This window comes from Erithacus rubecula, assembly GCF_903797595.1.
Source record: "Erithacus rubecula genome assembly, chromosome: 10".
Taxonomy (NCBI): Eukaryota; Metazoa; Chordata; class Aves; order Passeriformes; family Muscicapidae; genus Erithacus; species Erithacus rubecula.
This window is the reverse complement of record NC_136662.1, coordinates 1,903,698-1,928,818: the sequence shown is the minus strand read 5'-3', so window position 1 is coordinate 1,928,818 and position 25,121 is coordinate 1,903,698. Positions and strand designations below refer to the sequence as shown.

The window sequence follows — 25,121 nt, the reverse complement described above, 5'->3', positions numbered from 1 at the left end:
GTGGTGCAAAGTTATTTTTATCTGCCCCAACTCCTGCTCTCTGCTGTTACTCTGCTGTAATCTTACACTGGGCAAGTAAATGTCAGTGACAAAATGAGAGCTGGGCTCTGATTTACACACTCAGGCAGGATTCCTGGTGAGCTTTGAGTTTTCCATGTTTTTTCCTTAGCAAGTATCACAGATATCATTTCCATTTTCTGTCTAAAAGAAGTTGAAGCCCCAAAAATATTTGGTGGTTTTTAGCTCTGACTGAGCCCTGTAAATGCTGCCTCAGGCAAGGTGTGGGTAAAACAGAAATTCTCAGCTCCTTGTCTAAAAAGGAGTTGGGGAATAATGAGACACTGTGTGGAATAGATACTACAAAGTGAGCAGTGCATTATTCAGCTTCTTCAAGGCTTTTCTAATGCTGGCCTTCCCTGTCCCCATTTCTGGGCCAGGGTGGAGAAAAAATGTTGTTGGTGCTTCACATGCTTTTAAAAATTAATGCTAAATCTCTTTTGTGTTCAGTTGTAAGCTAGATGAAAAATAGCTGGGTATTCACTCCCCTGTGATTGAATTTTCAAGCAAAAAAAGTAATTTTAACAGAGAACATAGTTTGGTGAGCTAGTATGCATTAAAAAAAAAAAGTAGTTTAGGGGATGTCTGCTTGGTGGGAACGTGGAAATTTTGGGGGTGCAGATGGAGGAGTCAATGAAGAGGCATGGAAGTGACTCATTGAGAAGAGTCTTTTCCTTCCATGTGTGCAATTGATGCATCTGTATGGAATCACGATTAATAAGATCAGGAACACAGGAAGGATGTAATTGTGCCTGAAACTTCATCATCCACACACGCATTTTTCCCAAATGCAGCAGCAGTTCCGTATTTTTTGTGTCGATGCCTGTTGCCAGTCTTCCCATCCAAAACCAAAGCCTGATGAAAATCAGAAATCAAATTCAAAAACATTTGCAAGCCTACTGAAACTCTGTCGACCTGGTGAGTGCCTCCTTGGCAAGGAATCAAAAAGCTGGCATAGAAATGGGGAGGAGAGGATAGAACAGGACAGGGCAGCACACGGAGCAGCGCCCCGGGCGCGGGCGCCTTTAAGGGGCGGGCGCGGGGCGGCGGCGGCGGGGCGGCCGCGGTTCCCCCCGGCTCCCGGAACTCTCCCGGCGCCGGCCATGGTGCGGATCGTGACCGTGCAGACCAAGCCCTACGGCGACCAGAAGCCGGGCACCAGCGGGCTGCGCAAGCGGGTGACGGTATTCCAGAAAAATGCCAACTACACCGAGAACTTCATCCAGAGCATTCTGGCCACCGTGCCGCCCGCCGAGCGCCAGGAAGCCACGCTGGTGGTGGGGGGAGACGGCCGCTTCTACATGAGAGACGCCATCCAGCTCATCGTCCGCATCGCCGCCGCTAACGGGGTAAGCGCCGAGCGCTCCGGGATGCGCTGCCCGCCCTCCCGCCCGCTGCGCCGGCGGAAATCGCTGGCGCTCGGTGCCCGCGGCGTGCAGCTAACGCGGTGAGTGACACGGGCTGGCGTGGGACAGGCAGCAAAACCCCCCGGCAGCCTCTCCCCGCCTGCGGAGTCAGTGGACACTGGCCAGGGTGGAGGTATGGGAGCGAACACGGCTTTGCTCTGATTCCTTCTTCTCCATTCTGGCTGTTGAGTTTTCCAGCGGCGCGGCGTGCAGGGAGGGAGCAGCGTTCCCTTCCACAGCCTGGAATGCATCTCACTGCTGGGGGATTCCTCCGTGCCTCGTCCCGCTCCTGTCACTCGGTGGCCCGAGGGAACTCCAGCAGGGAATGTGATGTGCTGAAGTCAAGTTTGCAAAGGGAAGATTTCCCCTACATTTACTCTTTTCCAAATGAAAACTATCCCCTTCTCCTGGGACACCAACAGCAGCAAACATTCTTCCTCATTACAAAGAGGGGCTGAGGGTGCTGCTTAACCTCAGAGTGACCCATTTCAAATTCCCTAACCCTAACCCCAATGCCTGTAAATACTGACTGCTCAGGCAAAAGATAATAATTTAGGATTGCTGCCTTCTTAGGGCATAAAGAAGCAAAGAACTGGTTTGGATTCTTTCAAAGTCATGTAGCAATTTGTCTTTTGTGATGTGTGGCAGCTGCTCAACTTTGATCCCATAGCCCAGCATCCCTGGATGCTGCATGCACCTCTGGAAGAGATGGATAGAGCAGCCTTCCCTCATGGAAAAGCAGCAGGCACTGGTTTATTTATTTATTTGTTCTGGGAGGGGATTGGAGTTGGAATATGCAGCATTCCTGCCAGAGTGCACACACAGACAGGATCCCTGTGGATCCTGTGAATAAGCAGAGTGGGAAACTCATTCCCTGGGACGAAAAGTGAGTTTGTGCAGGTTTTTGGATGTGCACCCTGGGCCTGGCAGGATGTGGCAGCATTCCAGGCAGCGACTTCTCCATCATTTACACTTCAGCTCCATCCCAGAAGCAGAGGCCTGGGGAAGAGCCGTGCTGGGGTCTGATGAGGTGTTTTGGGAAGCATGGAGGGCCGGGAAAGGCTGGGATCCTCCCCTGGATCGTGCACTCACTCACGTACCAGCAGGGCTGAGCTCGCTGCCAGAGCTGCAGCTGCGGGTCCCAAGGGCTGCCCTTGCCCGCAGGAATTTGCCCTGGAGCATTTTGTCCACGTGGATTCCGAATGCTGGGGCAGAATTGGTTGTAAAATCAGAAAGTGTTCGGAAAAGGCAGGAAAAAACAGCAGGTGGAGGAAGGAAACGTGTGGAATAATGTGTGGGTTAATAAATGAGCTGCAGGTGAAGCCTGGATAAATAACCAGAGGTACAGTGGGGTGAGCTACAGAGGACAAAGCCATGGGAAACTTGATTACAGATATTTGCTACATTTGAGCAGCTCTGGCCTAAATAAGAGCAGGAACTGCATTGCTAAACTCAATAGTAACAAAATTCTCTGGTACCAAGAAATGAAGTGACTAAAACCAGAGAGTTTCTTATGCAAAGCACTGGTTTAAAAAAAAAAATTGATATGTTTGCCTTGTTTTGGAGTGCTCAAGGAATGTTTGGTTGGTTGAGTAATTGCAAATATCAGTTCCCTGGTGGTTTCCACAGTGTAGTTAAGTAAGTCTCTTAAAACCCTCTTTTATTCATAGTAAATATGAAATGACTGGAAATTCCCTGCCCTTCAAAGAGAAGGATGGACAACTTCATTCATGGTAAGAAAGTGCCCTGCAGAACAGGGACCAGCACATGGAAACTTGTTCCTGCAGCTGTGGGTTTGTCCAGGTGCTGGAACTCAAACATCTCCTGATTCCAGCAGCCAGATCTGGGGAGAAATCTCAGTGGCCTCATGCTGAGAAAAGCTGAGTAATACTAAAGAAAACTGCTGGAAAAGTGCATTTCAGGTGCTGAGGATTAAAAGGTGTTGGATGAATGCTTTAAAATCACGTGGTGGTGAAATCTGGTTAAATGTCCTCAGACCCGAGGACCACAACCAATGATCTTTAGTTTTACACCATAAAAGGGAAGGATGCTAAAATTAGCTTGAATTTTGTCTCCACCTGGAATGGTTAATATGCAACTAAATATTTATTTTTGAGTAGCAACTACTCAGTTTGTAGTTATGAGATTAAGGGGTGTTTATCTTCTTTTAAAGTTTGCATTTCTGTAAGTAAACTGAAGTTGTTTGCCATTTCCAGATGGCATCCAATATACCCTACCAGCTTTGTTTTGCTCTGTGTGCCAGTTTTTCTTTGATATTATTCCCACATGGTGAGTTTAATACCACAAATCAATTCTTCACAGGTCCTGTTGGAGCATCACTGATCAGCAGAATTGTGGCTGTTCAATAATTCTATATCCAAAATGACAGAAACTCTAAATCCAGGTGTGGTCATACAGGCAGCACAAGGCTGATTCAGTGACATTGTCACCTGCTGTTCCCCAAATTTCCTGTGCCCTTGGTTCCTTCCTAGCTGAACATTTCTCTAAGTGCAAAGTTGCCACACTCAGGCACGTTGCTGGAAGGTGTTTTGAGTGCCAGGCTGTGCCTTGCATGTTAAATAGAGCCTGCTTTTGTTTAGTAGCTGCAGGACAAACAGGGCTTTTGTTAGAAATGCTGCCCTCTCCCCCAGGAAGTTTGGGTTCCTGCCTTGGCTGCTTTAACTTTTTTCTCACCTCAGTTACTCAGGGAAGCCAAATGTTCAAACCTGTTGCATTTATTTGTCACTGCTCTCCTTTGGTAGCTCCATTTTGATTTGTGCTGTTCTGCCACAGCTCCCAGACCAGTTCCCACTGAAATCTTCCCTTTGACTGAAACCTCCTGGGATTAAAATCATCAAAATTAAGTGCTCATAAAGAAAATTCTTCCAAAAAACAACCCCTGTGTACCAGGGTTACACGTGGTGATGCTGGATCCTCCAGGCCAGTAGGAAAATCCTCAGTTTCTGATTTTCTTATGTTGCTGTTTTTCTCAGAGGCAGAAGGGAAAATTGAGATGTGATATCTAAAGTGAGGAAATAAATACCACTTGTAGGTATTTCCTGGCTGCAGATGATTTGGATTTTAGAAGACAGCAGCTCTCACAGCCAGTTTTACACCAGCTTAGACTCTTTTTGCCTGTAAAGTTAATTGGCTTATGTCAGTTTGCAGAGGAAGGTGATTAAGTGGTCAGGTTGTCCAGTTTCAGTGCCCCTTTGGAATTTTAAACTCTGCACTCATGAAACTCCAGCTCAGAGCAAGAGCTAAGGTGCTTTGCTGTTAATCTCTGCAAATCCAGCAGGCAGAGTTGAAATTCATCCTACCAGGGATTTAGCTGTAATCTCCTGGGACAATGACTGTGCATGAGCACACACCTCAGCTGGAGCTGGGCTGGCAGGGCAGAAATGCCTCCCTTTGTCAGGGCAAAGTTTGGGATAGGGAGCTGGGCTGGAGAGCTCTATCCATGTGTTATTCCAAATTTGGGCTCACCAGATTGAGAAATGCACCCTGACATGATCCTGAGCTGGCCAAAATATTGATTAATGCTTCAGATGAGGAGCTGAAACCTATTTTAGAAATAAATAGAGCTTAGATATCAGTAAGTTCAAAGAATTCTGAAGTAATAAAAGTGTAACATGTACACTTATAGTACATAGTACAAGTTGCAGAGTTACAAAATAAACAGCAGATGTGGTGTAGAGGGCAAACACAGTTGGCAGGATCAAAACCAACATTTCTTGATTTTAAAAGAAATTTATTGTAAGTGAAAGGAAATAAAGCCTCACTGGGAGCACAAGTCCTGAGCTGGGGCAGCATCCCTCAGACAGGATCTGGTCTGGGGGTGGGAGATTCCAGCAGGAATGGCTGAGCTCCTTCTGTAGGGAAGAAATTCCTCCCTGTGAGGGTGCTGGGACCCTGGCACAGGTTTGCCAGGGGAGCTGTGGATCCCTGGAAGTGTCCAAGGCAAGGTTGGAGAGAGCTTGGAGCCACCTGGGGTAGTGGAAGGTGTTTTTTTGGTTCAGGTGCAGATTTCCAAGAGCACTCAGGGCCAGGGGCTCTAACTCAGCAGGCTGGTGGCAGAAATCCTGGAGCATTGAGGAAATCCTGCAGGAATCCCTCCCCTTTCCCTGGTGCAGGCCAGCAGAGATAAAATGCAGATTTGGGCATGCTTTGAGGGGGTGACCATTGAACAGAAAGTTTCACAATCCTGGTGGCTGCTGTGTGCTTAACTGGAAGGGAAGGCTCAGCCCCTCCAGTGGGACAGAGCTGGAGCTGGGGATTCATTCAGCCCCTGTCACTGCCACCCAACTTTTCTTTTCAGCTGTGGTGGGAACAGAACAATCACTTCATTCTAGAGTGATTCATATGTGAGTGCACTTGTGATGTTGAGATGCTGCCAAATATAATTTTTTTCCCCTCTGGGAAACGACTTCCAGACTCAGATTTTTAATTAATTCTTAATAGAAACAAAGCATTTTGCAGTGGGAGCAGCACTCCTTATATGACCAATATCACACTTGCAGTCTATTTATTTTCCTTGGGCTCCATTTGTCCTGGCATTACCAAATGCCATTCCCAGCAGTGGCTGCCTGCACCAGAGTCATCCTCTGTGCCAGGTTTTGGCAGCTGATCTGTGGGGTTTTCCAGGGCTCTTGGCACCCTCTTATGGCCAATGTGCAGGGACAGGCTGGCAGCATTTAAAGGGATGGGATTCTGCCTTAAAGGAGAGCCACAGATGAAGTGTAAAATGGTTTTATTCCATTTGTTGCCCGAGTTGCAGGCTGAGTATCTTCTCGACTGACCACAGAAAAGGAGCAGAAGGAGATGCCTGTCACCAGCTGCTTGCTGTTAAAAATTCCTGCAAAGCTGGAAAAGGAAACTTGCAGCTAAACACAGCCCCACAGAGGGGACATTGGCTTTATCTGCCCTCTGAATGGGGACAAAGAGCTGGGAGAGGAATGAAAGGAGAAGAGGAGGAGAAGGCACCCTGGACCTTGGGTACAGCAGGGGATGGGAACAGGGAATTGCTGCTCAGTTTGGCCTTTCCCTGGTGGGTTCCCCCCACTATTATTTTTCTTGCCTGAATGCCTAAATATAAAATTGTAGTTTGAGGGAAGGCTGAGGAAGTCAGGGTGAGGAACTAGGATAGTCTGGCTCTAACCCTACCCCTTGTTCCAGGCTTGGGGAAGACTCCAGGTGAAGAAAACTCCATCTCCCAGAAAAACCATGACACAGCTCTCTCAGGGAGAGGGAATGAGTAGGAACCATGAAATTAAACCATGGGAAGAGCTCTGACTCTGCAATGTTTGATGACTTTAAGTCCTCTCAGAACAATCTTGGTTCTCTTTCTATCATTAAAGTCCAAAATTAGTTTATAGTTTGTACTGCTCTTGTGTGAGCAAAAGGAGACCTGGCTTAGGAAATATCCCTGTCTGTGCCAGGTTGGCTGTTGAGAGAGGGAGATTCCCTCACCTGCCATGGGGAATTAGAGATCCAGGAAACAGGACCACAGGGAAAAGCTCAGAGCATTGGGACTGGCTGCTGTAGCAGAGAGGGCACTCAGAACCTAATGCCAAAGGATTTTTAAAGTGAGGAGTTGCCAGGAAGAGGATTATGAACCCTTTGTTTGCTGTGCCAGCAAGGGAGATATCCAGCAGATTGTAGAGAAGCACTTCCAGCTGCAAGGCTAATTATGCACTGGCAGGGCTTAACTGGAGAAAAAGATTCCAAAACCAGTTTAGATCAGATTCCAGGAGGAGACCTGGGTGTCACTGATGCAGTTGTGATGTTGTAATGATCATCACCCCAGCACAGCCTCCCAGATCACAGATCAAATGACCTTTCCCCAGTCCCTGCCCCAGTGCAAAGGTGCTCAGCACCCTCCTTTGGTGACATTCTGCACCTCTGAATCCTCTGTGTGATCCCCAGCCCCTGACCAGTCTTGGCTGGCCAGTTACTGGTGGTTTAGTTTGTCCCAAACTGTGGTGCAGATGTTCCAGGAAAATCCTGGGAGCAGATGAGCACCCCAGGAGTGGGGTTGGTGTAGCTGTCCTTCTCCCTGTGCCTTTTATACTGTATTTTAGATTTCATTTAATAGAACATGCTTCATTTTATGCACATAAAGATTGCATGAATGACCCTCCTCCCCTGCTTAATTTAGTTTGATTCCTCTACTCCACATCACTGAATTACACACAAATTCCAACCCTCCATAGGATTTTCCCTGCCAGTAAATCCAAGTGCATCCCACGTGCAGTCACAGGAGCTGGTGGCTGTCCTGTGCCCTCCTCCTGTCACTTAATGCCATGGCATTTCCCAGGGCAGCAAGAAGGGAAAGGCCTTTTCCTGCCAGGTGTAATTTTGGGAGCTGGATTTTGGGTTCTGGGCCACTAGAGGGAAACCTGGGCCTTTGTATGGGAATAAAGAGAGTTGCAAGATGCTGGAATAGTGTGGGTGGATAAAACACAAACCAGCTCTGCTGTGCATCCCAGGCAGTCTCACTGTTGGGATAACAGATGTGTTGGTTGACACAAATTATCCAACTCCATTTTAATGTGCTGCTGGATAAATCAGGATCTTGGGGACATGGTCAGTGGTGGCTTTGGTAGGGTTATGGGTTTATCTGGATTATCCCAGAGGGTTTTTCCAACCTTTATGGCTCTGTGATCTCCTTTGGAAGGAAGTATTTCAATTATTGGTGCAATGACAGAATCAGCACCACAGTCCCTGAGCACCTTTAGAGCTGTCTCAATTCAGCTGGGTGCACACATCTCCTTTTTCCTGCTTTAAATAGTGGGACAAACAGAATCATTGCCAAGTGCCTGTTCTTTAACTGCTCCAGTAATATCTACAAATTGTTTCCAGCAGCTCAGGCAGAGAACTCTGAGTGTTGTTAGAGAGGCTTGGAGGAAATTTTAGGATCATGGAATGGTTTGGGTGGGAAGGGGCCCTAAAGCCCATCCTATCCCATCCCCTGCCATGTGCAGGGACATCTCTCACTATCCCAGGCTGCTCCAAGCCCCAACCTGGCCTTGGACACTTCCAGGGATGGGGAGTCCACAACTTTTCCTTCCTTCATTTACCTTCCCCATGCTTGGGGAGATGTGGCTTCACAGCAGTTCCTTGCTGAGAATTTCTTTTCTTGGTGTTTTGAGCTGTCTCACAATGAACAGCATTACTAGATGCAGTTTTCTCAAACATTTGTTAGTTTTTTGTGGTTTTAATCTGGGTGAGACTTGCTGGGGGTGTTCAGCTGAGGCTGATGAGGTTTCCCAGCCAAAGGCTGACCAGCTGTTCCTGCTGGAAATTCTCCCTGAGTTTGAGGGAGCTGTGGGAAGTCAGGTTGTCAGGGCAGGAGTCGCATGAGCAAACGGGAGGTAACAGATCTGTTCCCTTCCATTTTAAGAGTGACCTTTAACTCACCAGACTTTGCAAAATAGCTGCAGCAGGATCCTGCTGGAAGTTTGCCTCCAGAGTGAGGCTGGGCCTGGCACTGCCCTGCAGATCTGGGAAAAACGTGGGAGCAGCACATCCCAACGGGGCTGAGCTGCTCCCACCTCCCTGCCCGAGGGAGATCCACCCGGATTGACACTGCTGGGCTCCATGGGATGGCTGGGAGCAGTGCCTGGGGCAACCAGGAGGTGACAGAGAGGACAGGAATCCTTTGCCAGCCCTGCAGTGAGGGACAGCAGTGTGGAATTGTGCCTTCTCCCTGACACTGATCCCCGCCGCAAGCGCGAGGACACGGCTCCGGTTACAGAAGGTGCAAGGAGCTATTCTGGGGTGTCCAGCAGCTCCCCTGAACTCCTGTCTCATAGGTGGGGCTTTGCTCTGTCAAAGCTGGGGGTTAATTTTTGGCATATTTGACTTTTTAAATGCATCTGTGTGCAAAAAGGAGATGGAAGACTCTCCCCTGCCTCTGCTGACGGTGCCAACAGCTCCTTACAGCGACCAGAGACCGGGAACCAGCGGCTTGCGGAGGAAAACCTCCTACTTTGAATCCAAGCTGAACTATTTGCAGAATTTTATCCAGAGTATATTTTTTTCCATAGACCTAAGAGATCGCCAAGGAGCCTCTCTGGTGGTTGGAGGTGATGGGAGGTACCTCAATAAGTCGGCAGTGGAAGTGATTGTCCAAATGGCTGCTGCCAACGGGGTTGGTAAATGTTGAAGGGCTGAATTCCTGTGGGGTGTGGCTGAGAAATGCAGAAATCCATCAGGAATTAGGCACTGGGAGATTTGATTTCCCCAAAGGTTTTATTCAACTGCTAATAGTGATGTTTTTAAGGCAGATCAGGTGGGGAGTACAGAAGTTAATGTTTCTTCACTCTAAGTGTTGCAGTTGGGCAGAGAATACACGTGGAGAAAGGAAAATAAATTCTGCCTGGGGTTTGTGTGTTCTTGTTTTGTGCTTTGACATGCCCCAAGCTGTTGGCACATGTGGATTTTTCACTCTTCATGAGAATATAAACCCCTGATATTGTTCAGAAATGCAGTGGCAGGGAGAGCCACCGGAGTGGCAAAGGAGAAGAAACAACCATGTTTTGCATTTCTCACCAGGTGTAAATTGTGGCTGTGGGATAAATGCTCAGAGAGCCTTTGAAAATTGATATGAGAGTCAGCAAGTGAGTGACAGCCTTTATAGGGAGCTCAGTTGTGTTGGAATTCTCTGTTTTGGAAGCAGAGCAAGAGGTTTGTGTGTTTGTGGTAGATCATGGTTCATGCAAGAGGCTTTTGTCTTTATTTAATTCTGCTTTTTAAGAAGAAAAGGCTCTGCTGTCTGTCCTGGATCTCTTAGTGCAGAGCAAACTTTGTGCAAAGGGACCTGGATTTTAGGAATTTGTTTGACAAAAAACCAGACTAGGACAGTGTAATTAGTAGTGAATGGGAAAATAGGGTGAGAGAATTTTATTCATTTATTTTAAAAATTGATTTATTTTCTATCTTGGGGAAGGGAATCTTCGGGCATTGAAAAATAATGTTTTCCTTTGAAATCAGTATATGGGCAGAGGAGAAGAGCTGGAAAATGTGCACAGAGCCAGGCTTGGAGTGCCTGACACCAGGAGAGATCTGCTGGGGAGGGGGAGATCAGGCTCTTCTTCACCAGCTCAGACTTTTCTCTCCAGCACTGGGCCCAGGTCTGCCTAAATTTAGGGATTTAGGGGGTGGTTTGGATATTTTCCATGGATTTTTCTCCTCAGTCTGGCTGGTGCTTGTCAGTGTTGTGCTCCTGGTGGCTTGTGCTGCATCTCCTGCACAGAAAGGGATGGGCTGGGGACACCCTGGAGCTGCAGCCACCAAATTCCATGGCTGGAAAAGCTGTTCCCAGTGTTCCTGGGGGAGGAGGGGCTGCAGGAGGTCCCTGTGTGCATCCCAATGGGGCTTTCAGTAAAACCAAGGTGGAATTATTGCCTGAATGGTTTTGAAGTGCTGTAACCCAAAAGTGGGTCTGTTTTGACAATTCCATGAAAGGTGTTTCTCCAGCATTGCAGCCTGAGGTTTTGCTCATAAGGAATTCCACAGACTCCAGAAGGATTAAGTGTAAATGGTTCAGCACATTGTTACACTGAGCAACCTTCCCAGTGCTTACCACAAAGACTTAGCATTGGCTGAGTGGGGAATTGAATGGCCAGAAAACCTCTGGAAGCCAAGGAGCAGCCAAATCACAGAGCAGCTCCCGTGGAGATGAGTGTTTCTTCCTCTCCTTCCTTGCTGTGGGGAAAAGCAGCAGTTCAGGTGGGCAAGGACAGGGGATTGATGTGTTCATCCAGCTCTCCTGCAGCTGCTCCCTGCTTTGGCAGGGAAAATATCTTGGTTTTCCTTCCTCTGCAGCATTTCTGGGGCACTGATGCACAGGGGTGCTGCAGAACATGACCCTCAGAGGGAAACTGGGGAGCAGGAGGGCAAGTGTTGGAGAGGAGCTTCTTGCAGCTCCTGTGAATTCTCAGAGAAACTGAGCAAGGTTTGGAGGCCAGAATAAAGCACAAGACAAGGTGTGTCTGAGAGTGGGGGAAAAGCCAGCCCTGTGGAGGCAATAAATGAGTGATTGGTGCATGGGAAACGTGAGGTGTGCAATAAATGAGTGATCAGTGCATGGGAAATGTGAGAAGTGCAATAAATGATTGATCAGTGCATGGGAAACATGAGCTGTAATAAATGAGTGATCAGTGCATGGGAAATGTGAGGAGTGCAATAAATGAGTGATCAGTGCATGGGCACAGTCAGGGCTCCAGTGTGAGCTGGTGTGGGTAGCTGAAGGCAGGGCCTCACTTTGGGTTTGTAAAGTGCTTTTTCACATTTCTGCTGCTCTGTGCTAGAGGTGCAGCTCTGGGCTGTGACAGATGGACAGTGCAATAACTGATGGGCAGCGAGGCTGGGGCTTAGCACCTGGCAGTGCCAGGGGCCAGGAATCACAGCCATGCTGTGCCCTTGGCTCAGCACCCACCACAGCCTGGCAATGCTCCTCTTGATTCCTGCCTCAGCTCCTGATTGAATGAAATCCCTCCTCTTTTCCCAGTCTGTTCTGGGTCTGACCCCCTCAGCTGCTGCAGAGCAGTCTGGTGTGGTTTTAAATCCTGTCACCTCATTTGGGGGCTGTGGAAGGAGTGTGTTCTTCCAGGGAATTATCCACCTCCTGGGTTATTGCCTGGATTCTGATGTTGGTGTGCTGTTCAGCACACTGTTCTGGATCCAGTCTCAGTGATATCCCTGAATTGATGGGAAGGAGGTGAGCTGCCTGCTCTGAGGAATGATCTGCAGCTGCTCCCAGGATGTTCAAGTTCTGTGTTCTTTTGGCTTCTCTCTGCCCCAGTGTGTGTTTTGAAGGCAAATTTGGAGACCACAGCCAGAGGCAATGCTGGTTTTTTGTGGTTTAATGCCTGTGGAGAGCTCAGCCCTTCAGTACATCCATGTGCAGCACTGATGGAGTAAAATGCTATACAGGGGGTCAGTGCACCATGGGGAGCTTTGGCAGGAACAGGGCTGTGCTCTGGAGGTGTAGAAGAAGAGATTTCACCTGATAAATCACAGTTGTACTAATTACCAAAGAGGAGAAACGGCCTTGCCCTTAATGGCTTGTGACTAATAAAGATAAATGTGATAAAAGGTTGGCTGCTCAGAGAGGACCCTTGAGGAAGAGACCCTTGAGGAGGTAGAGGAGCTGGGAGGAAGAAAGAACAATCCAGAGAGATGCAAAGAACGAAACAAGGAAAGGGAGTTGCTGCAGTAAAAGATGTGATGTGAGGGAACAATCCAGAGAGATGCAGAGAAGAATGAAACAAGGAAAGGGAGTTGCTGCAGTAGAAGATGTGAGGTCAGTGTGGGTCTGATGGAGTTGGAGTTTGCAGTCACAGCTGAGCCAGGTGAAGGCTGTGTTCAGAGTCTGCAAACCAACATTTGCATGCAGAGTCCAGCAGGAAACAGCCAGCAGCCAGAGCCTGCAGCTGGACCCTTGCTGTAGTGAGTCAGGGTGGCAAAGCTGTAAGGAAGAATAAACCAGGAGCCTTTTCACGTTGTTAGATGAGAGTCTGTGTCCTGGCTCACTTCTGCCCCTAATGCACACGTGCTGTGAAGCTCTTTGTCGGCACTCTGGGTTTGGGTTTGGGTGTGGGATTGGCCTGACAGGCTGTGCTCTGCCCCTCCCCTCAGATCGGGCGCTTGGTGGTTGGGCAGAACGGGATCCTGTCCACGCCCGCCGTGTCCTGCATCATCCGCAAGATCAAAGCCATCGGCGGCATCATCCTCACGGCCAGCCACAACCCGGGCGGGCCCAGCGGGGACTTCGGCATCAAGTTCAACATCGCCAACGGAGGTCAGCACCTGGGCTTTGCTTTTATTGCTGTTCCTGTCGAGCTTCGTCCTTTTCTGCCAGGCTCAGGACTAAATGCATCTATTGCTTGTTTATTGCTTGTTTGCACTCGTGTTTGTTCGTTCTTATCTCTGTTACAAACAGTGAGTTCTGCAGCACTTCAAGCTAACAAGCTAAAAATGGAGTTGTGTGTCTCTCTCTACGAGGCCTTTTAAGGATAAATTATCCAATTAAGAAATGCCATCTAAATTATTTTTACTTATAGCCTAATAACCAACCACCCCTGATCTGCAATACAAACTTTTCTATGCAATGAAAAAATAACACCCAAATCCATAAACAATGTGAAGAAACCTCTGCCCTAAAACCTCTATCTTGCTTTATATATATTACTATATTCTAAACCCTTTAAATCTAAGTTTTTCACCATGTGATATTACACACTATTATTTAAACTACACACCCATAATCCCAGTTCTATCATTCAATTTTGGAAACTTTCTCCACAGCCTCAGGTCAAATGCAGTGTTCTCCTGGGGGTCAGTGCCTGTCAGCACAGAAATCACAAAATTCTCAGTGGCCAGGGTTCCAACACTACTATCATTTATTAATTTATTAATTTATTTATTGTGTCCACGCCAGAATCCAAACTCCTGTCCATATCCCAGGAATCAGTGCCCTAATGGAGCAGGTGATGCTCTGCTCCCCTCATTCCCTGCTGTTCCTCTCCCAGCCCAGCTCTTTGTTTTATTCCTGAAATTCCCTCCCCTTGCTGGATTCTGTAACACCTTCCCCTTGCCCATTTCATTTTACAGGTCCTGCTCCTGAAGCCATCACTGATAAAATTTTCCAGATCAGCAAGAAAATTGAGGAATATGCAATCTGCCCAGACCTCCAGGTGGATTTGGGCACCATTGGGAAGCAGCAGTTTGACTTGGAGAACAAATTTAAGCCATTTACAGGTAAATAAATGTTTTTCCTCTTGGCCAGGTGAGGAATTGTGGTGTTTCTGTTGCCATTCTGACCTCTCCTCCTCATTTGTTCCATAATCCCAATGAGGACATTGCTCCTGGCATTTATTTATTTGTTGATTTTGATTTATAGAATTTTCTGTCCTACAGAAGTTTCTACTTCAGTAGCAAAATCTTGATCCATCAAACTTCCCTAAAATCAAAGGCTGTTTATTCTGCAAGGCAAACATGTACTTGACAACAGAAAAATGCAGTTACAGTGCATTTTCCTAATTAAAAATTACAGAGTTGAATCTTTCAACTGATATTTTTCCATGGTTTCACATATAAAAGTTATCCCTGTGAGTGAAAAAACTGTTGCATTTCACGTGTGACTTTTGTCAGTCAGCAGTGAAATATGAAAATAAATTTTAAAAAGACTTTTTAAAAATACTGCAAGTAGTTTTTTACCATCTCCTGATGCTTGTAATTAACAAAGAGATAACTTAAAAGATACTAAAAATTGGTGTTTCTCTCAGTCCCCATTTCTTTGTAGTAGAATTTTTATGCTGTATTTTGTTTTTATGTTGGCTGCAAAGGTGCAACTTTTTGAACTATTAAGCTCACATTTCCCATTGACTTTGGTGGAAATTAAAGATATACATACTTTTAAATTTAATTGAAGCATGATTGAACCCTCTTGAAGAAAGCCTTTACTGGGAACAGAGTTTGCCTTAGGGATTTTGTTGGTCCATTGTGAGCTGATTAGCAGTGAAAGCCAGTAAATAAATTTATTCCTATTTTAATTCTTTGGGTTGTTCAAGGGCTTTTGTGCTTTTGTTCGCTCTGAGGACCCTGAGCACAGCAACAGGGCTTGGTAATCACAATTCCAGGCTGGCAGGGTTGATCCCTTCTGTTTTCCAGTGGAAATTGTGGACTCTGTGGAAGCCTATGCCAACATGCTGAGGAGTATCTTTGACTTCAGTGCCTTGAAGGAGCTGCTGTCAGGGAAGAACCAGCTCAAGATTCGCATCGATGCCATGCACGGGGGTAAAAGGGGCTGGGCTTGGGGGGTGGCCTCAGGTGTCCTTGGGGATTTGCCACCTGCTTCACACAGGAAGGTGTTCTCTAGAATTTATATTGCAAGTTTGGGGTTTGGTTTGTAGCATATTGATTTGTCTCTTTGGGAGCAAACTTTTTATGTCTTGTGGTTTTGTCAAGTGTTGTCTTATAGGGGTTGGAATGAGCTCATCTTGAAGGTTCCTTCAAATCATTCTAGATTCTGTGAAATGTTTCATGAATCCTGAAATGGTTTGGGAGGGACCTTAAAGCTCATCCAGTTCCACTCCTGCCATGGGCAGGGATACTTTCCACTAGCCCAGCTTGCCCCAGGCTCTGTCCAGCTTGGCCTGGGACACTTGCAGGGATGGGGAGGATTTTGATGTGAGCTCCTAAACCACAAAGCACCTAAAGTGACCCAAACTGAGCAGCCTGATGTGGGTGGTGCCATGGTGGTTGTGCCTGAGGTCTCACCCATCTCCTTCTCTCTGTTCTGCTGAGACAGTTGTGGGCCCTTATGTGAAGAAGATCCTGTGTGAGGAGCTGGGAGCCCCAGCAAATTCAGCTGTGAACTGCACCCCCCTGGAGGATTTTGGGGGCCACCACCCTGACCCCAACCTGACCTATGCTGCTGACCTGGTGCAGACCATGAAGACAGGAGAGTATGACTTTGGAGCTGCCTTTGATGGAGATGGGGTAAAAGAACTGCTCAGAATTCCCTTTTAACCTTCTAACCAACTCTGGGGACACTTTTTCTCTCCCTCTCTCCTCTGTAATCATGAGTGAAATCCTCTGTAATCATAAGTGAACAACTTGCTACAGTTTTCTACCTCAGAAATAATTGGATACTGTGTCAATAAGCCCAAACTGTATTTAAATAACTTTTAAAAAATCAGCAGGAAGGTGAAACACTACAGAGTGTGTAACTTCTGCAAAGCTCTGTGTTTATTTCAGAAATTCTCTGGGAATTGTTGGGTTTGTGGGCTGGGCCCTGGGCTGAGCAGGGGGCTGAGAAGTTACAATGCATTATTTACTTTTCTTTGCTGAACATTCTAATACATGACAACCAATCAATACTTTTACAATTACCTATAGCCTATCTTAACTACTAACATTACCATACCCATGTTACTATTCTCCAACCACAAAAAGTTACTATGTCACAGTTTAAGCTAGAAGTTGTTTTTCAGTTTTCTTGCAGTGAAACATTCTGATCTCTTTTTTTCTACTTGCAACATCGGCTTTCTGTTCTGTGAAAATCTTTTTGCTTTACATCTTTTGTTCAAGGTAGATTTGCATCTTTTGTTGGAGGTAGATTTACATCTTTTGTTTTACTTAAATTTACATCTTTTGTTTGAGGTAGATTTACATCTTTTGTTTTACTTAAATTTACATCTTTTGTTTGAGGTAGAAATACATCTTTTGTTTTACTTAAATTTACATCTTTTGTTTGAGGTAGATTTACATCTTTTGTTTAAGATTTTGTTTTGAATTTTGTTGACATTTATCCTTTGCTCTGAGCTATAAAAACCCCTTCCAACTCACTCAACCTTTACCTTCTAATTATCCACTAAAACTGGCTCAGCAATTCTTTTTTTTCTATATCAAAACTTTCTTTCATTCATATCCCTTTTCAAACTCCACCTGCAGACATCTTTCTGTCACACACACACACCTGTGACACCTTGCTGTCAGTCCTTATCCTTCCAACACCTGTTGTGTCCCCCAGGACAGGAACATGATTTTGGGCAAGCATGGATTCTTTGTCAACCCCTCGGACTCGGTGGCCGTGATCGCCGCCAACATCCTGAGCATCCCCTACTTCCAACAGAGCGGCGTGCGCGGCTTCGCGCGCAGCATGCCCACCAGCGGGGCCCTGGACAGGTGAGGGGACACCTGGGCAGGTACAGGGGACACCTGGGCAGGTACAGCATGCCCACCAGCGGGGCCCTGGGCAGGTACAGGGGGAGGGGACACCTGGGCAGGTACAGGGGACACCTGGGCAGGTACAGGGGACACCTGGGCAGGTACAGCATGCCCACCAGCGGGGCCCTGGACAGGTGAGGGGACACCTGGGCAGGTACAGCATGCCCACCAGCGGGGCCCTGGACAGGTGAGGGGACACCTGGGCAGGTACATCATGCCCACCAGCGGGGCCCTGGACAGGTGAGGGGACACCTGGGCAGGTACAGGGGACACCTGGGCAGGTACAGCATGCCCACCAGCGGGGCCCTGGACAGGTACAGGGGGAGGGGACACCTGGGCAGGTACAGCATGCCCACCAGCGGGGCCCTGGACAGGTACAGGGGACACCTGGGCAGGTACAGGGGACACCTGGGCAGGTACAGCATGCCCACCAGCGGGGCCCTGGACAGGTGAGGGGACACCTGGGCAGGTACAGGGGACACCTGGGCAGGTACAGCATGCCCACCAGCGGGGCCCTGGACAGGTACAGGGGGAGGGGACACCTGGGCAGGTACAGGGGACACCTGGGCAGGTACAGGGGAGCAGGGAGAGCTGGGCAGGTACAGCATGCCCACCAGCGGGGCCCTGGACAGGTGAGGGGACACCTGGGCAGGTACAGGGGGAGGGGACACCTGGGCAGGTACAGCATGCCCACCAGCGGGGCTCTGGACAGGTACAGGGGAGCAGGGACACCTGGGCAGGTACAGGGGGAGCAGGGAGAGCTGGGCAGGAACACCTGGGGAGGGGAAAGGGAGATCTGGGCAGGTACACCTGGAGGGAAGGGAAAGGAGCACTGGGCAGGTACAGCCTGGGGAGGGCACAGGCAGAGAGCCCTGCCCAGCCTGGGGAGGGCACAGAGCCCTGCCCAGGTACCAGCCCTGGGGAGGGCACAGGCAGGGAGCCCTGCCCAGCCTGGGGAGGGCACAGAGCCCTGCCCAGGTACCAGCCCTGGGGAGGGCACAGGCAGGGAGCCCTGCCCAGCCAGGGAATGCCCCTTTCCTCCCCCGGGATGTCACTGAGTCTGTCCCTGTGTCTGCTGAGCACACAGCACTGCCAGAGCAGCAGTGAGGTTCAATGGATTCAGCCCCACCTGGGATGTGACATGTTGGAATCCTAAAGCCTGGCAGTTTGGAGCTTTCTGTCACTGGCCCACAAGGGAACACTGCTTTTGACTTGAGGTCTTGGAGAAAGCTTCCAAATTTGAGTGATTGTCCTGGTTTGAAGGACAGGTGTCTGCTAAGAAAGGCAGAAGCCTCTCTTTGAAATGGGGAATGTAAATCCCTTCCCTCCAGTGCCTTCAGTGGCCCCCCAGGGGAGCTGCTGATCCCATTTCAGAATCCAGGGATGTGACTTGGCTTCTTACCTTGGCAGGGTGGCCCAGGCTACAAAGATTGCTTTGTATGAGACTCCAACAGGCTGGAAGTTCTTTGGAAACCTGATGGATGCAAACAAACTGTCTCTGTGTGGAGAGGAAAGCTTTGGGACTGGTAAGTCAGCATTCCCAAAATCACCCACGATCAGGTGCTGTTCCTCCTCTTAGTTGTTTATTTTTAGAGCTTGGGATTTTATCTTTCATTATAAAATATTAAAATATAAAAAAAGCCTTAGAGGAATTAATGTGGAGATGAACACAATGCTAAAGATTTTGTGAGGCAGGAGCTCCTTCTCCTCCAGTTCTCCAGGAAGGCACGTGGAGATAGGCAGGAAGTTTGGGGCCTCTTTAGTAGCCTGGTCACTGAGTCTGTGGGGATTTAATGCAATGCTAAATGTATTTTTCAACCCTTGGTGGCCAGGAAAACCTTCTCAATGTTTTCATTTCTGGAAAGAAATACGATTTGGAGCATGGAGTTTTATTAGGGAAGGTTTCAGGTCACTATTAAATCTCTGAGCTTAATAGGACCCTCATTTTCCTGTTCTGAAAACAAGGTATGATTTATAAAGTTTAAATTAACACTTGCCTTTGAACAGTCTAAGTGAGTTACTGAGTTACTGAGAAACAAAGTGAACATCACAAGGAATTTACTGGGGGTGTGCAGGGCATTGAATCAGCAGCTGATTCCTGCACAAAGGCTGAGTTTTATCTGAATTCTCCCTGAGATGTTTTTCCTGTTCTCTAAGGATCTCTGGTGGGATATGCAAGGCACAAGGTCCTGAGGGAATTTCTCACTCAAACCTTGTGTGTTTTCATTCCACCACTCCAGAAAAACCTTTTAGCTGGTGTGTGGGTGCCTTAAACCCCCAAATACCTGGAGTGAAGTGCTTTGAGGAGCTGGGATGCACAGCTTGACAGGAAAGGATTAGCCCAGCTTTGCTGGGGCTGAGGAAATGGGATCACAGCTCTGGGGGAGAGCAGCTTGCTGTGGGGCTGAGCAGTCTCCAGAGACAGTAATTTTGCAGTCAGATATTACTGTGATATGTGGGACTGGGATTTGGCTGGGGGTTGGGAAGGAAAGGTGATTTTCAGAGAACCTGGTATGTCTGTAGAGAAAACTTGAAGTAAATAATGAGTAAAGAATGATTCTGGAGTTCTGCCCTGAGTGATTTCAGCATGTGCTGAGTTTATATCCTTGTCTAATGAGAGGGCACTGGTGCTTCAGGAGATAAATAAACCAAATTCCTGGAGCTGTTGATGGGAGATGGTCTCAAATGAGCAGCTCCCCAAAACTGTTTCCACCTTTGTATGAGCACCAAGCTGAGTTTCTCTCCATCCCCCAGCAGGGAAGGGACTGTCTCCCAAACCAAAGTGATCCCAGTGGCAGCAGGGGCTGAGAGAGAGGTTTGGGATTCTGGCCAGGCAGCAGCACATCCCAGTGGTGGGAGGGAGCTGGAGCAGTTTGGGGGAGCAGATTGGGAAAGGGCCCAGGAGTGTTGGACTGCTCTACAATGCAAATGCACTTAGGAAGGAAAAAGGAATGAAGAAAGGTGAGGAGGGTTGGTTGATAGGAAGTTAATGAGGAGTTGTTTAGAGCTGGACAGGATGGGGGTGTTGAAGGGGAGAGAGGTGAAGGAGCAGCCAAAAGACCCAGTAAAAATTGAAACAAACTGTGAGGCAGTGGGACTGGAGTCCAGCAGCAATTAGAGTAATGTGACATGACAGAATTCCTGCTTGCTTCCCTGGGTATTTTATTCCAGCAATAAGTTGATACATCACATGGGACTGGTGTTTATTTAGCATTCCTCTGCATCACCTCTGCCCACTCTCCCTGCCCTGAGGGACTGTGGGGATAATTTATGGCCACCTCCACAACAGTGGGATTTGTGCAAAGCACCAAGTAACCCCTGCCCTGCCCCCAGCCCTTCCCAGAGGATTCCCAGCCTGGCACTCCTTCAGGAGCTGGCATGGCAGCTCTGCAGTGTCCTGGGATTTCTTTAATACCTGTTTGGAGGTTTTCTAGAGTGGGAAGGAGAAAACATTGCATCTGTGGGCTACAGGATGAAACTGGTGTGCCAGAGGCACAGAGGGGGGCTGGGAGTGTTCTGGGCCATCTGATCCCATTAAATTTGGGGGCTGTGTAAGGTCCAGCACCTCTCAGGTTTCCCAAGGGGTCAGTGCTGTGCTTCCAGGGCAAGGCTGGGCTGGCCCTGGCTGCTTCATGCTCTCCTTGCAGTGCCAGCTTTGGGGGAATCCACAATGAGAGGCAACAGGCACAAACTGAGGCCCAGGAAATTCCACCAGAACACGAGGAAGAACTTCCTGAATGTGTGGGACAGAAAGCCCAGGGAGGTGTGCAGTGTCCCTCACTGGAGACAGTCAAACATCTGGATAGAGTCCTGGGCCCAGGGATGGCCCTGCCTGAGCAGGGAGCTTGGACCAGACAGCCCAGTGTGTTCCCTTCCAAGCTGAGCCATTCTGGGGTTCTGTGGATCCTCCTTTAGCCCAGAGGGGCTTTTCCAGCCCCCAGTGAGAGCAGGCTGGAGTCTCTCCTGGTCTCTGCAGGTGGATGGAGCCTCGCCTTGCCCTGCTGTTGCCAGCCCCATGGCTGGTGCTCCCTGCCCTGCTGCTCTCTCCCATTCTGGGGTGATTTTGGGGTTGTTGGGGTTGGGTTCCCCAGGAGATCTGACCTTCCCCTTGGTGCTGGCCAGGAGCTGATCCCAGGGTGCTCCTTGGCAGACAGGTCACAACAGCTGCTGAGGAATTGATGTTCTTCCCAAGTTACTCCTTTACATTTGCCTTTTGTTTTTTATTTGAAGCCTTTTTTACTGTGCATTCCCCATTCCTTCCTTGAGAACAGAGTTAAGGATGTGTGAACAATGAGTGTGTGTGTGTTAAAAGATGCCAAGCCTTTCATTTGGGCTGGAGCTGCAGCAGATGAGATCCTGACCCATTTTAACAGGGATGGAGCTCTGGAAATGCTTCCCCCTTGTGAGCTGTGCCAGGGGATGGGGAGAGGAGCTGAGGTGGGGCTGTGGTGTGAGAGGAGTGGGGATTTGTGTGCTGTGGCTCCCCAGGCTCTGACCACATCCGAGAGAAGGACGGGCTGTGGGCAGTGCTGGCCTGGCTCTCCATCCTGGCCGCCCGCAAGCAGAGCGTGGAGGACATCATGAAGGACCACTGGCAGAAGTATGGCAGGAACTTCTTCACCAGGTGGGCAAAGTGCTCCTCACACCTCCCTTTGATGCCTTGGCTTTTAGCTTTGATGTTTTTTAGATTCTCTGCTGCTTGGTGTGGAACTCTGAAAGTTCATGTTAGGTGTTAGTGAGTTCTTTTCACAGGGGAGTGACAAAACAATTCCTTCCCAGCTGGAGAATCAAGGACAGCTGGAACCCAAAAATCATAAACAGCAGTGAAGGGAAGGGGCAAACCAGGGGCTGAGACTTCATAGCCTGGGGCTGTGCGTGGATAATTGACCCCAGTATGAACCCAAACTTATAAAAGTGTAAAAATGATAAGCAGGATCCATCCTGGATTTGATTTGGGTGCAGCCCTGGCCAGGCTCTTGCACTGCCCAAGGTGAATCCTTTCAATAAATTCCTATTTTATTCCTTTTGCTCTGCCCAGTCTGTCCCAGCTCAGCCTTTCCAGGATCACCATTCCCTGTCCTGGGTCAGAGCAGAGCCCTGATGGCACTGCTGTGTCACCTTGGGGCTGTTTTGTCATGCCATTGCTATTTGAACTGCAGTAATTTAAAACTCCCTGAGCACTTGGGGTACCATGAAAAGGGGATTCACCCTTTGTGGTGTGCAGCTGCAGTAGATATGGAATATGGGTATGGAAGGAATGGGAACCAGTCTGCACACAAGCAGAGGTGGGAACACTGTGAAACCATTAATCAAAAATCTTTCAGCTTGAAGGTCTACATGAAAATTCCATCTCAAATTGCCAAGTGGAAGAAATTGCCTTTCCTTTGTTGTTTTTTTTTTTTTTTTCTTCCCTGTCCCCTGCTCACTGCAAAGCCAGCAGACATCTGAGGCATGGAAACCTGGGGGAAAATGCCAAAGTCTAGGATAAAAAGGAGCCTTTTAGCACTCGAGGGTTGTGTCAGAGCACAGGGTCAGAAGCAAACAGAGCAGCACAAATCCTGCAGGCAGCAGGAACAGGGATCTGGGATCCTGCAGTGGGCTCCAGCCACTCTCTGCTGCCTCTCCTACCCAGGCAGGGAATCAAAGCTGGCACTGGATGTTTTCCTGGTGCAGTCACTGCTGTGGGGATGCACTGAGGGTGTTCACAGTAAGCATGAGGGAGCTGTGGGCAGAACTGCAGGAAATTCTTGGCAGCCAGTTGGATACTGGCCCTGGCCCTCAGTCTGTGATACTCACTGTGAGACAGCACTTGGTGCTTTCATCTCCTGGCACCAAATGCCTGTGAGAAGCTGTGCTGTATCCCAAGGATCTGTGTGGATGTGCCTGTAGTGCTGCACACAGATCCTCCTCTCTTCTCACAGAATCCCACACTGGGTTGGGTTGGGGGAGACCTTAAAACCATCCAGTCCCACCCCCTGCCATGAGCAGGGACGTTTTCCACTGTCCCAGGTTGCTCCAAACCCTGTCCAACCTGGACTTTGCTTCTCTGGGCAGTGTCCTGGTGCTTGTGTGTGCCTGGTTTGCCTGTGTCCCCCTCCAGGCTGGGAGCAGAGAACACCCCAGAGCTGGAGAAGGGCACCCCAAACCATCACAACTCACTGCATCCTCCTCTCCCTGACCCTGTGTGTGTGCTGGCTGCAGGTATGACTATGAGGAGGTGGATGCAGATGCTGCCAATAAAATGATGAAGGATTTGGAGTCGGTGATGTTCGACCGCTCCTTCGTGGGGAAGCAGCTGTCGAGTGGGGACAAGTCCTACACGGTGGAGAAAGCTGACAACTTCGAGTACAACGACCCTGTGGATGGCAGTGTCTCCAGGAACCAGGTGGGCACAGAGCTGGGAGGGCTCTCCCATCTCCTGTTTCCATGAAGGGCTGGGAATGCTGTCATCAGTCCCTGGTTGTTGTTTCAAGTTCTCCAGTGGGTTAGGACAGATATTAATCCCTTTAGGAGTGGGAAGAGCTTAACACAGGAGCTTTCTGTGGCTCCCTAAAGAGAAGGGATGGTGCAGGAATCATGGAAAACACCTTGGCTACCCAGGAGCCCAGAGCTGAGAGGCTTTTCCCTCCTGTGTTGGGCAGGGCTTGAGGCTCATCTTCTCCGACGGCTCCCGCATCATCTTCCGGCTGAGCGGCACCGGCAGCGCCGGGGCCACCGTGCGCCTCTACATCGACAGCTACGAGAAGGATGCTCAGAAGATCAACCAAGACCCACAGGTGGGTGCTGCACCTCAGGGCTGCCAGAGCTGAGCTCTGTCTTAGCCCTGCTTTGCTTGGAACTGTGTGGAGGTGCTGGGAATTTTGGTGTCTTTCATCCTAGTATAAGTAGGATTATTAAAAAAAAGCGCAGTGTGGTGTGAGTATTCCTGGGAATCCCTCACAGCTGCCTCTGCCACTGCACAGTTTTTCTGTGCCTGCTTTAAAAAGAACCAATGGGATCCCAGGGTGCAGCTGTAGCTAAGGTGAGGCTGCCCTGCTCTGTACCAAGTTCAGTAAATGTTCTACAACATCATTTAAAAATGCTGCTGAGCTCTTGTAGGCACTGGAGGAAAAGAGTCCTCCTCTTGTATTTATGTTTAACCTGGATATCAGGAAGGAGTTTTTCACACAGAAAATGGTTGGACACTGAACAGGCTCCCCAGGGAACAGGCACAGCCCCAAGCCAGAGTTCCAGGAGTGTTTGGACAATGCTCCCAGGGACAGGGGAGGATTGTTGGGGTTCAGTGCAGGGTCAGCAGTTGAATTCCATGATCCTTGGGGATCCTTCCAACTCAGGATATTCTCTGTTCCCCAGCAAATACTCTCTGGACTCTTTGTGCCTAACTTACTGTGCCATAATTCACAAAAAGACTGAAAATATCCCACTCTGAGAGCAAGGGTAACTTAGGATTTACCTGTCCTGTGCTGACATGGATTTTGGGACACAGCACAGGGAGGGTGGCAGCAGCACCACTGGAATTTGGGATTCTCTCTGAGCATCCCTGCATCCCTGTCACTGGTCCCAGAGCTCAGGCTGTGAGCCTAAAGCAGCCTTTGGCCAGGGCTGACCTGCATGCTGGGAGATGCAGTGTGGCAAGGCTGCATGTGCTGCTGTGCAGTTCTGAGCCCTCTCTTTCTCCCTGCAGGTGATGCTGGCTCCTCTCATTTCCATTGCACTGAAACTTTCCCAGCTCCACGAGAGGACCGGCCGCTCGGGGCCCACCGTCATCACATAGAGCCAGCCTGTGCTGGAGCTGCACTGGGGCAGGCACAGCCCCTCCCTGGGTCAAATTGTCACTGAAAGAGGAATAGTGATTCTCTCCCTGTATTTAAGAACACTGTTTTGCTGCTAAGGATAGCCAATAAACCCCAGCCCTCAGCA

General features: G+C 48.8%; 1 protein-coding gene across 2 annotated transcripts; it reads left to right on the top strand.

Annotated features, from left to right (window-relative positions):
• Positions 1 to 1,099: 1,099 nt before the first annotated feature.
• PGM1 (phosphoglucomutase 1) lies at positions 1,100 to 25,121 on the top strand. 2 transcript variants are annotated; one of them, XM_079314460.1, is made up of 11 exons: positions 1,100 to 1,406; positions 13,107 to 13,269; positions 14,082 to 14,228; positions 15,141 to 15,266; positions 15,781 to 15,971; positions 17,005 to 17,159; positions 18,612 to 18,727; positions 21,690 to 21,825; positions 23,403 to 23,586; positions 23,843 to 23,977; positions 24,886 to 25,121. In XM_079314460.1, exons 1-11 carry the CDS (start codon positions 1,161 to 1,163, stop codon positions 24,973 to 24,975), a joined length of 1,689 nt encoding a protein of 562 aa, XP_079170586.1. In that variant the 5' UTR covers positions 1,100 to 1,160; the 3' UTR covers positions 24,976 to 25,121. The 2 variants fall into 2 exon arrangements, with proteins under 2 accessions (XP_079170586.1, XP_079170585.1); XM_079314459.1 differs by lacking the exon at positions 1,100 to 1,406 and adding an exon at positions 9,234 to 9,615.